This window comes from Haliotis asinina, chromosome 5 (assembly GCF_037392515.1).
Source record: "Haliotis asinina isolate JCU_RB_2024 chromosome 5, JCU_Hal_asi_v2, whole genome shotgun sequence".
Lineage (NCBI taxonomy): Eukaryota > Metazoa > Mollusca > Gastropoda > Lepetellida > Haliotidae > Haliotis > Haliotis asinina.
In genome coordinates this window covers 46,668,650-46,681,830 of record NC_090284.1, presented here as the reverse complement: position 1 = coordinate 46,681,830, position 13,181 = coordinate 46,668,650, and the positions used below count along the sequence as shown (strand labels likewise).

General features: G+C 36.3%; 1 protein-coding gene across 1 annotated transcript in view; it reads right to left on the bottom strand.

The window, feature by feature from the left end:
* Positions 1 to 759: 759 nt before the first annotated feature.
* Positions 760 to 13,181, bottom strand: part of LOC137284620 (uncharacterized) — a 161,484-nt gene continuing 149,062 nt past the window's right edge. The window contains exons 33-34 of the mRNA XM_067816510.1: positions 10,598 to 10,667; positions 760 to 5,666 (exon numbers count right to left, since the gene is read on the bottom strand). Of these exons, the coding sequence (XP_067672611.1) occupies positions 5,661 to 5,666; positions 10,598 to 10,667 (76 nt within the window). The 3' untranslated portion in view covers positions 760 to 5,660. The remainder of the gene's footprint in view (positions 5,667 to 10,597; positions 10,668 to 13,181) is intronic.

Below are 13,181 nucleotides of genomic sequence, written 5' to 3'. Positions count from 1 at the left end.
TTGAAACAGATTGTTTACAAATCTGGGATGCATGAACACAGGATTCTGGATTGTATGACAAAGGCAAACTTCTTTGAGTGGCATTTTAGAAGTTGGGACGTACAATATTGAGCAAACTTTATGGATAACAGCTTTTTTTGTGATTGTGACATTTTTATACAGTTTCTTTTACCGTTGTCAAGCAAGAATGAGAGTGGTACATTTTGATACAGACTTTTGTACCTTTGAGAAACAGGAATGACAATGGTACATTTCAATATAGACTCTTGCACCGATGTCAAGCAGCAGTGACAATGGTACGTTTCAATATAGACTCTTGCACCGATGTCAAGCAGCAGTGACAATGGTACGTTTCAATATAGACTCTTGCACCGATGTCAAGCAGGAATGACAATGGTACGTTTCAATACAGACTCTTGCACCGATGTCAAGCAGGAGTGACAATGTTATGTTCCAAAACTGACTCGTGAACCAATGTCAAGCAGGAATGACAACGGTACTTTTTGATACAGATTCTTGTTCAGGAATGACAATGGTACAAGAATCTGTATTGCAATGCCACTTTCATAAAATGAAACATGTTTTCATCCATAAAGTTTGTTTAATATTGAGAAATTGTATAGCATTGCTGTGGTTCAGATGCCAGGGTCATTGATGAACAAAGGTAAACAAGACTGTTTCTCACACTTTATACATAACAGACATTTGGATGTATGGCCACTGTTTATCTGCAAATGAATCAAAATGAAAACGCCAAAAATTTGTTAAAATCTTTATTTAGAAAAAAACAACATTGTGACTTGTGACAAAGTCTGAGCTTGAAGCCCACCACAATGGGATTGCCAATCAACACTGCAGCCACCAATCATGGCATCTTTAATAGCACACCAGGGGCAACAGCACTCAGGGCCACTCAAACCATTTGTCTCCTACTCTGTACTTAACTCACTACAGACAGACAGATGGGGGAGACTCGGCCTAGAGATGGCAAAATTGGAGGTGAAAGACAGTGCAACAGCTACATCAATCACTATGATTTCATAACATCTCTAATGTCCACAATTAAAAGAAAACGTTTTGAGGACTTTCTTCATTATATTTTTTTTTTCTTTCTTATGGAGCCAAATGCCTCTGGCACACACTAATGTGTAAGTTGTAATGCAGATTATCAAACTTTGAATAGTACATTACTGGTGTACAAACAGTTTAATTTAAAATACAATATTAGCAATACTAAACATTGTGTAAGCACCTAAATGGGCTTTGTCAAATGCTTATACCATCTTACAGATTTTTCAATGTTTTCATAATAATCTGAAAAGATTAATGATTAAAAATTAGTTTATACTTTCTGAATGAACATTCATACATCTTTACTGATGACTTGCATGCAAAAATTTTACTGATCGCTTTGACCAAAGTGTAACACATGAAACCAGTTCACAATATGTTACACAAATCAAATATAATGAACAATTTTCCGCACTCATTTTTCATTATCTTTAATTAAAGATACCTCAACCTCTATATGCCATCTCTAGGCACCTGTCACCTACACAATGGTCCAAGTTTAGTTGTTAAAAACATCTCAGCTGAGCAAACAACATAGTTGGATATTTTCAAATTCTCCATTTTAGTGGTGAAAGTTGACTGTAAAAACAGTTGAAGACAAGCAGACTTTGTAAAGCTGCAAAAACACTGAATGTTGACATCAGATGAAATAACTACTTCAAATACAAATATAGTTTTGTGCCATTTCAAATAGACATATTAAACAGGAAAACAATTCTTTAACACCTGGCAGTCTGCCACAAACATTGGATAACATTGCACTAATCAAACACCTCACACTTTCAAAACAACTCTTAATGATTTGAAAACTGAAAACAAAAAGGATGCTGTTTCCATTCTGAATCTGACATCTGCAAACCAACTGACATATTCAATCAGAATTTTCAATTTTATTCTTATATCTGTGAAATAACTTCACACCTGCAAGCATACTATGAAAACAAAATGTGATAAGACTGAGTAAAAATATACAGCTGAGTGTCTTAGCAAGTAATTGCTGTTGGCAGTTGAGAATCTCCCATGTGTGAAATACATATATTCATGATGTCAGAAAGCACATATCATCATCATCCTAAATCTCCTCTTTCCATCCACTGCCAGTCATTACAAGGTGTTGCTCACAGCTGGGATTATCCGTAGCATTCATAATCAGTGTGGATGCTTGGAATAAACCAGCAGGTCTGATTTCCGTTACCATGACAGTAACGTATACGTTTTTATAACACATCAATCATCCAAAGATATATATTCAAATAATGCACATAATCCCTCTTTTCTTCAATGAATGGACTTACAACCCTGGATCCCAATCCACAATACGTTCATAACGTTACATCCTTACGTAACTCACAGGCTTACAACTGGCATAGTGCTACAAACTCTGTGGAAATGGTCCATGGATGCTGTTTGACTGCAATCCTATCAACCTTTCTTCTCGAGAAAACACCGAAGATAGCCATAATGGTAAGATTGCTATGTCTGTCTTCACTTCAGCCATAATGTCAACTGATCTTACTGGCAACATTCTCTAGTGAAAGACGTCTACACTTGAATTATCCTAAGTAGTAAACAAATCAAGTAATTAGTAAAATACAGTCGAACAGTGTTAGAAGTTGAAGGGACCTCCATAAGTACTTATATGAGACCCAAAACAAATGCAAAATGATAACATAAGAAGAATATGCCGAGACCTTGCTTTTACTTTGAGAAAACCCATTTGGACATGGCTCACTTCAAAACAATGGTATTTGTCAGTAATTAGGAACTTTTCACGACCATTTATGATGGATTTTGCACAGACACTAACAGACTGACTTTGACATTCTCTAATAGCAACAAGATCAGTAATATTGCAGTTTTTGCAGGTGAATACTATGGAACATTGACTTCCCACTCAAGGAACAAAAACAACTAGCAAGCAATGCAATGATGCTACACCATCAAGTAAGCTGACTGACCATGCAAGCAACATGGCTTTGTTCAAGAACATATTTTCATCGTAAGGATCAAAGCAAATGTGATGTGTCCTGGTATTAGGACCACAAAACATGAACACACACCCACAGTGAGAAGCCTAGTTTGTTTAATCCATGTCAAGATAGGCAGGGATTGTAAAAGAAGGTCTATAACAAGGCAGTCTTGAACTCAACTGTGCCGGAATTACAATTCAAAACATAATGTATTTTCATAAAAAATCATGTCTGTGATGGTGATGACAAATATGATTAGAAAATTACTAATGTTTCACAACAGGAACCCCAACATTCCTGATAACCTTTTCTTCAGATTAGCATCTTTGTTTTGGGTATTACAGCCCTGTGCTACAGCCCTGTGTTACAGTGTGCTGAGTGTGAAGCTGGTGGATGTACTGGGTCACTTTAGCACCAACAATAGTAAACCAAAACAACAACACTTCTATGTTGGGTAAATAATATCAACATACTTCAGCTTTGTATCCTTCAACAATTTTTGACATTTAGACTGGATCTAGTTTAACAGGTGCTTGGGTAAAATTCCTGTCTCTTCAAATATACTAATGGACAAAAGTAAGGTTATGCATTGAAATATTTCAGAGCTAGTGAGTATGGTTTCAAATCACTTCCAGACAAATGTTAAACATACGTTTAGGGATCATGAACATTTTGGGGACTTTGTTTTTGTTGTGAATACTGAGCACACAATTCCATAAACTTAGTTACCCCAAATTTATTGGCATTGCAAAACACAGCATGTTCTGTCCATAATGTTTCAAATGTTCATCTATTCCTGTGCCAGTATAAACCTGTACAGCACTAATACTTGGAATAGTTATACAAGAATACAGAATCACAAGTGACAGAAAAGCACACACCAGTTAAAGACCCATTGACCATGTTTAGAAGGTCAACCTGGTGCTCATTATATCTCATATTAAACATGTCAGATGAAAATTAGCAAACTTAGGTTGTTCCAGATTGTGACACTGCTATACAAACCTACAAACAAGCCACAAGAAACAAACACCTAATGTCGATACATGTTATAAACAAATGTCTAAGTTATAACTACATGAAACTGAATTTACTCAATGGTTGCTGAGGCAGCCATATTGAAAGTACACTTCAAAGCTTTTTAAAAAATCAAGTGCCAGCATTTGATGGAAATAAGTATATGAAATATCTGCTTCATTAGTCAACAGGTCTCTGAGGAGGGGCTGGTGAAAATGTGAAGAAATGCATTTTTAAATGATGGATCATTTCAAGGGCAAATGTCAAACCGGTCAAAAATCATATAATAAAATCATACAACAAAACAAAATCCCACTACCAAAACACATATAACAAACATGGTGGAGTAAAGACGATTTAGTTTGAATATGGTCCAAATAACAAAGGTTAAAAAAAGTCAAATAAAGGTCAAATAAGGAAAAAATATCGCAAAAGGTGAAACTTCCATTTGGTTTCACCAAAATGACTGCATGAAACCCCTTTTCTCATAGGAAATGGCCTTTTCTGTAAAGGATAGAACATCTACAGGCACAAAAGAGTGTTAATGACAATACTTTCATGACTTTGTTGATCAGTCGTTTCTTCAAGCATGGATCTATTCCACTGCACAATCTAAACATGGCACACAAGTTTATTGACTCTACATGTGAGAAACTCAGACACCCATCAACCCAATACTTTCATGTTAAACCAGTCTGTTCATATATCCACATTTACTACTAGACAACAAGATGCACCGTCTCACTGACAAGATCTACATGGAAGGAGTCTGTTGTTGAAAATGACAGTGTAAAACCGATCTAGTGCGGCCGACATTTATGAAGCACAAGGAGGATCCAGACACATTATATGTAGATGAGTAAATGAGTGAGTTTTGGTTTTACACCACTTTTAGCAGTATTCCAGCAATATCACTCCAAAAATGGGCTTCACACATTGTACCCATGTAGGGAATCGAACTATCATCATTGGCATGTCAAACAAACGCTTTGACCACTAGGCCGCCACCGCCCGTCACATGTAAATGAAGCAGAACCCCTGTGAATCTCCTCTACAGCTGTATGTATTTATTGCAGAGTTAGTGCATAACATAAACATTGCAGGTAACACTGAAGACGTTTGTCAACATCGGTGCTGTCACACTTGCTAAACATTTTGCTTGTCCATTAACTGCTGTCAAAACATCAAATTCGGCAACATATAATCTCTCATATTTTTCACAAATGCCCCAAAAATAATGTTATCTTTGAACAGATTATACTGTTGAAAGTTACAGAGTTAATGTAACTGAAAGATAAATCAAATTAACAAACAACCTACGAAATACTTTTACAAAGAATTTTGAATATGTAAACACCTAAAACAATTGCTTGAATACAACAAATACCTAGTCATTAAATATTAAATAATTTCATCACGAGCAGGGTTTTTGACAAAGAGTTTGTGCACTGAATACAAGTATATGCAAGCATGGAAGCAAAGCAAATATTCATTTGCATATTCAAATCAAGCACCAATTAGAATATTAATGAACATGGTGTATATACAATTGTGCTGACCAGGTGGGCGCAGTGGCTGTCAAGGCTGTCACTGTCGATGACGTCAGTCCTTAGAAACAAACGAGAAAAGAACAAAATCACAATAGCACAGGTTCTTGAAAAAATTATTTACAGAGAACAGCAAACAAAAATAGAAAGAACATAAGAAAATTTGCATAGCTGCTGAAATGTAAAATAAACTAGAATGTATAAAAAGCATGACTACGTTAATAAGTGCAAGTATCACCCTTGACTATGTTATCATCACAACCAGATATGTGAGTGATTCAAGGACAGACTGGACAGGGACGCCATCAGAGATACTGACATGTCAATTTCAGCTATTGATCATATATCTCCCGAGGTCTCTTGCAATAATATTCCTGCTGTCATTCTTTTACAGCTGCCAAAAAAATAGCCCTGTACAGCACTAGCATGTAACTGCAGCCAACTTCTGGTTACTGATAAAGATCTGGGCCTCCTTTCATAAAGCACTAAGGTGATTGTAAGTCACTAAGGTAACCTTAGTGCAGTGTTAATGAATGGGAGTTAAGGTTAACCTAAGAAAAGGTAGCTTTGTTAAAGGAGCCTTTGCCTATATAATGTTTTAAATGTGTAAGTAATACTGGATGAATATCTTATCATTCAATTTCACAATAATTTATTCTAATAAAATCTTTAGTTTGTGTTTTTATTTTTAAATTTACAATCACAGTACAAATGTATTTTAATGTTATTTGTCAGCTTTTTTCTGACAGGATTCAAGGATCATACAATCAGTATCCCCGGAAATATGTCCATTCTGCCCTGGAACACGCACATGGGCAAAAGCTATGTACATGAGACAGTATGTCATTGGAACAAGCTATCAAATCCACATCATTAACACAATCTACAACCTACTTATGTACATTCATATAAAATAACAAATGTCATCTTGTCAACAGATCATAAACACTGTCACATCTCACATCATCTGACTATCGATCCATCTACACTCCATCAGATGAGGAGCAGACAGGTTATAAGAATTTCAAAAAAAATTCTAAAATTCTAATCATTTTACTTGTTTCATTTGATAAATAGTTAAAAAATTTGAAAAATGACTCGTAGAATCTTTCTAAAAATGCTTCTATGATTGTAGAAATAGAATCAGAAATTTTCGAAATGAAATAGCCATGAGCATTTGGTCAGCATTTGAATGAGCAGTTATCATCGTAAATATTTGTCACAATTTCCAAATGTGATGAAAATGAGCATTATTAATCAAGTGTTTAGCAAAATCTATGAAAAACATCTATGTTAGATTTGACCAGAGTACCACAGAGACAGGTTCTCAATGTTGGAAGAAAAAGATTGCTGGATGTAAACTCTCCACTCTTAAACATCAAAGAAATCTCCAACACAGTAAAATATTGTTGGGATATGTGGTGCACCAAGCTAGTTTGAAAAGTAAAAATATTTACAATTATTAAAAAAATCAAAATTTGACGATACTACGATCATCAAGATAAAGCATTGCACGATATGAAGAAAATCATTAAGTACACAACACCTATATTTGCAAATCTAGACCCTGAAAAGAACACATTTTGATGAAACTATTTTGCATAAAATATCTCAACATCTTATCACTAATGTACAAATTAACCAAATATTTATACAAGAGTTAATTTGAAGCTCTATAAATGCACTGAAGTCAATAGGTAAGTCATAAAAATCTTGCCCCTCTCTAAAATACACAATAATCATACAAAAATGTTAAGACCATCTCCAAAATTATTGAACAACTAAGCCACTTGGCCATCTTATGAGTTCCTGGTTTTACTTAACAGAGGCTTTTAATTTTGAGTTGAGAATATGTTATTTCAATATTGGTGTTCTTTGCACCAATTGTGTGTTTGTAAACCTGGCTTTGTCAAACTTACACTGTCTCTATTTTGAGTTTTATCAGGTCTGAATTGTGTGTTTTGATGAATCTAAACTCCTACCTGTAACAAACACTGACATCAAAACACATCCGACCTTCTGGGCTGTATAGATTAAAACAAACAAATATGTAAAATACTGGTGTTGATTGCACAAGCCCTTTATCATATGTTTTAATATGTGTAAAAAGAGAAAAATTTGACACTTTGATTGCTAAAATTATCATGCATGTAAAAAGAAAAGTTTCTCAGTTTGATTGAGACAGACATTTCAGGAACTTTAAAAATCACATTGATACAATGGCTCTATTGATTTGTTGCTGTAAACCTATTTAGTGTTTCATATGGTCTTTTCAAGACAAAAAAAATGCAAAAACAATGTAAATGTATATATAATTCTGGTACACAAGTCAAAATTCACTCAATATTAATAAACAAATGAGTGACCAATGGCTTATAAAGAAGTTTTAAGCAATTTACAGCCATCTATCTGAGTGGAATACAGAACTGAAATCAGACCAACCCAAGTCAACTCCCACATGTAACCAATCCACCCTTCCCACCCCCACCCCACTCATCAATGACATTTATGTATGGGTACCCTTATATGTATAGCTTTGGCAAAATGAGAATGCAACAATAAGCATGACTACACCTTCTTCTGTGCAGTGCAGGTGTAAGCCCCAGGAGCATAACTGCATAACATGATAAAACATATATACTGATCAGCAAAAGAAACGCAACCTCTGTCAAACTTTCTGCCAAGTTTTTAAATAGAAGACATAAACACAAAAGCTCACTTTAATGAGATTTCATTTTTCAAAAAATTGTGTTTTTTTAGCTGTTTAGTTTAGTTTCAATAATACTATAGTCTGTAACAAAATGCAGGGTGCGTTACACCTTTGAACTCAGAACATCCTGGAATGAAAACAGTGAGTATGTGTGTATATTGAGTTAAAAGCTGAACATGAGGAATAGGTAGGACTGGCTTTAACATATGGGACAAGAGAGTTAGTAGAGAGTTAATATAACTGGGAGTAAAAGGAGTAAGGGAGTGAGTGAGTTTGGCTTTACGCCGCTTTTAGCAATATTCCAGCGATATCACGTCGGGGGACACCAGAAAATAGGCCTCACACATTGTACCCTTGTGGGGAATCGAACCCGGGTCTTTGGCATGACGAGTGAATGCTTAACCACTAGGCTAACCCACCGCCCCGGGAGTAAGAGGAAGAGACCCCAGCACAGCTGATACAGCTCAATCTGGGGACAGTGGAACCTGGGATATTTTATATTTATCAAGTAAGCATATTTTGGGGGCTACCTGATTGGTCGTATGACCGTACACAAAAATGCGTACTGACTCCCACCAAAAGTCATGCTGACTTGAGTTCCTAAAAATAAGGTATCACGTCAAGTTGTGATGTCATTCTATTGTTTACAAGTCACAGTATTGTAGAGATAATGCTGTTAGTTTCTAGTGAAAATCAGATGACTTTTCTTGACTAAATAGACATGTTTAAGTTTTAGAAGCTTTTCTTTTGGTACATGCATAATAATACAAATATAGACTGGTAAATTCGGTCAACACCTGTTTTCATGGAACCGCAAAAAGTAATACTGACACTAGACTTTGTCCTCAGTCAATATTGCTTCGTCCTTGGTCAAAATTGCTTTCTGTGGGTCCATATGAACAGGTATTCATCACCATTCTATAACTGTATACTGCAATATAATAGCATTGGTGAAGAATGTGTTTGTTTTCCAAGCTATATATAACTGATTACAGATGTGAGGTGTTGAGAAGGAAAACATTACCTGACTGATGTTTCTTACCAAACTTCATGGTATCAATAGAAGTTGCTTTCAGTTCATAAAGTTTGGACAATGATCTGTACAAGTTTTGAAGAAGATATCTGGATAGAAGTTCAAATCTACCTGCCACATTTTCTCGTGTTTGGTTCATGCATACTTGATAAATTTACCTTTAAAATCTTTTATATTAACATACTTGCATTAAAATTCTTACAGTGTCTTAAAGAAAACCAAAGTTGCAAATGAAGGGTTGTAAAAATGTAATAAATATTCCTATAATTCAGATGGACGGTCAGTTCTAATCTGGTTATATTCTTAAGTTAATATATATACTAGTAGTTGGTATGCTTCTACTGAGTCAGGGCAGATCAACCCACAAATAATGACAAATACTACAAAATAGGACACCCACAAATGTGTATCTTGTTAGGGTGAAAGTCACACAAAACTTGGATTATATTGGAACAAAACAAAATCCCTGAGCTGTAAGCCAGTATAGCTGTCTACTACAGACAAAATCACACTGAAACGCTATCCTGGAAACCAGCTAACAGTTTTTGAGGGATTAGTTGGTCAATCGAGGACAGCAAATCAAATAATGTTACCTCACACAAAGTATTCAAAAAATTTGTACACAGTTAATACAAGTTTGGACACACATCCCAACAAAAGTGATTGCACCACGACTGATGTGTTAAAATCAAGTATCAAATCTTGGAATAAGAAAACTATTCCCGAATACAGGAACGAGAATAACGAAAACAGCACTAGGCAAAACAGTGTCCATTTCATTTCACCCACTGATTGCAAAACAGATTGCAATAAACAATACACTTCAAATTCATCAAACTTTGAGGACAGCCTCTGAATGATCGTCATCGATATAAATCATGCAACTATTGTCCATTTCACCCTCAGAATACACAATTTTCTCTTCTCTCGAGTGTCCCCTTCCTGGTGGGTCAGTCTCCCCATCCTCCACCTCCAAAGCGACAGATGCTGGACCTGCAGCCAGAGAAACCGGGGACAGGGAGTGGGGGGAGGGAACAGTGGATATCTGAATGCTAGCCGTGTCAGAGATAGGAGTGCCGGTAAATGGAACAGAGTGCTTGTTCATGCCTTCTTCCGAGAATGACCGTTCCTGCATAGCGAGATGGGAAGGGACGACAGTGACAGATTCGGCGGTTGCGTTATCAGGGGTGCTAGGCTCCCCATCGTACATGTCTAGGCTAGAGCGATCGCCAAAGTCCACATACGGTACCTCTTTTGTAGCTCGCACAATCCTCTGGCAGAACACATTGTCCATGTCAATGTAGGCCTGGTCATTCTCCCTGAAGCACACAAATGATCAAGTAGTAAGGGTTTATTGGGAAAATACAATGTAACACAGATATCTGCACAGAACTTGTTACGAAGGTTGTAGTAAGGATGTCTACCTGTTGTAGATAGATATATGGGGTTGTAGTAAGGATGTCTACCTGTTGTAAATAGATATATGGGGTTGTAGTAAGGATGTCTACCTGTTGTAGATAGATATATGGGGTTGTAGTAAGGATGTCTACCTGTTGTAGATAGATATATTGGGTAGTAGTGATGTCTACCTGTTGTAGATAGATATATTGGGTAGTAGGGATGTCTACCTGTTGTAGATAGATATATTGGGTAGTAGGGATGTCTACCTGTTGTAGATAGATATATTGGGTAGTAAGGATGTCTACCTGTTGTAGATAGATATATGGGGTTGTAGTAAGGATGTCTACCTGTTGTAGATAGATATATGGGGTTGTAGTAAGGATGTCTACCTGTTGTAGATAGATATATGGGGTTGTAGTAAGGATGTCTACCTGTTGTAGATAGATATATGGGGTTGTAGTAAGGATGTCTACCTGTTGTAGATAGATATAAGGGGTAGTAAGGATGTCTACCTGTTGTAGATAGATATATGGGGTAGCAAGGATGTCTACCTGTTGTAGATAGATATATGGGGTAGCAAGGATGTCTACCTGTTGTAGATAGATATATTGGGTAGTAAGGATGTCTACCTGTTGTAGATAGATATATTGGGTAGCAAGGATGTCTACCTGTTGTAGATAGATATATGGGGTAGCAAGGATGTCTACCTGTTGTAGATAGATATATTGGGTAGTAGGGATGTCTACCTGTTGTAGATAGATATATTGGGTCGTAAGGATGTCTACCTGTTGTAGATAGATATATGGGGTAGTAAGGATGTCTACCTGTTGTAGATAGATATATGGGGTAGTGGGAATGTCTACCTGTTGTAAATAGATATATGGGGTTGTAGGGATGTCTATCTGTTATAGATATATATATGGGGTAGTGGGAATGTCTACCTGTTTGTAGATAGATATATGGGGTTGTAGGGATGTCTATCTGTTGTAGATAGATATATTGGGTAGTAAGGATGTCTACCTGTTGTAGATAGATATATTGGGTAGTAAGGATGTCTACCTGTTGTAGATAGATATATTGGGTAGTAGGGATGTCTACCTGTTGTAGATAGATATATTGGGTAGTAAGGATGTCTACCTGTTGTAGATAGATATATTGGGTAGTAAGGATGTCTACCTGTTGTAGATAGATATATGGGGTAGTAGGGATGTCTACCTGTTGTAAATAGATATATGGGGTAGTGGGAATGTCTACCTGTTGTAAATAGATATATGGGGTTGTAGGGATGTCTATCTGTTATAGATATATATATATATGGGGTAGTGGGAATGTCTACCTGTTTGTAGATAGATATATGGGGTTGTAGGGATGTCTATCTGTTGTAGATAGATATATTGGGTAGTAGGGATGTCTACCTGTTTGTAGATAGATATATGGGGTAGTAAGGATGTCTACCTGTTGTAGATAGATATATTGGGTAGTAAGGATGTCTACCTGTTGTAGATAGATATATGGGGTAGTAAGGATGTCTACCTGTTGTAGATAGATATATGGGGTAGTGGGAATGTCTACCTGTTTGTAGATAGATATATGGGGTAGTAAGGATGTCTACCTGTTGTAGATAGATATATTGGGTAGTAGGGATGTCTACCTGATTGTAGATAGATATATGGGGTAGTAAGGATGTCTACCTGTTGTAAATAGATATATTGGGTAGTAGGGATGTCTACCTGATTGTAGATAGATATATTGGGTAGTAAGGATGTCTACCTGTTGTAAATAGATATATGGGGTTGTAAGGATGTCTACCTGTTGTAGATAGATATATTGGGTAGTAGGGATGTCTACCTGATTGTAGATAGATATATGGGGTAGTAAGGATGTCTACCTGTTGTAAATAGATATATGGGGTAGTAGGGATGTCTACCTGATTGTAGATAGATATATGGGGTAGTAAGGATGTCTACCTGTTGTAAATAGATATATGGGGTTGTAGGGATGTCTATCTGTTGTAGATAGATATATGGGGTAGTGGGAATGTCTACCTGTTTGTAGATAGATATATGGGGTTGTAGGGATGTCTACCTGTTTGTAGATAGATATATGGGGTAGTTGGGATGTCTACCTGTTGTAGATAGATATATGGGGTAGTTGGGATGTCAACCTGTTCTACACGGCCATATGTACTCTACTGCCAATGGCAACGCATTCAGTACTTCGTGGTAGTACTTCTTTATCTTGAATAATACTGAATCATGCATGATGTATGGAAATTACCAATGTAATGCAAATCGATGGAAGGGAGATAAATCTAAATCTGTTTTTCTTGTGTAGCTGACAAAATCTAGCGATGACCAGAAATACAACTGCCTCACATTCCAATAAATAAATTTTGATAAAATGTTCAAATATAGTCCCTGTGAATATTAAGT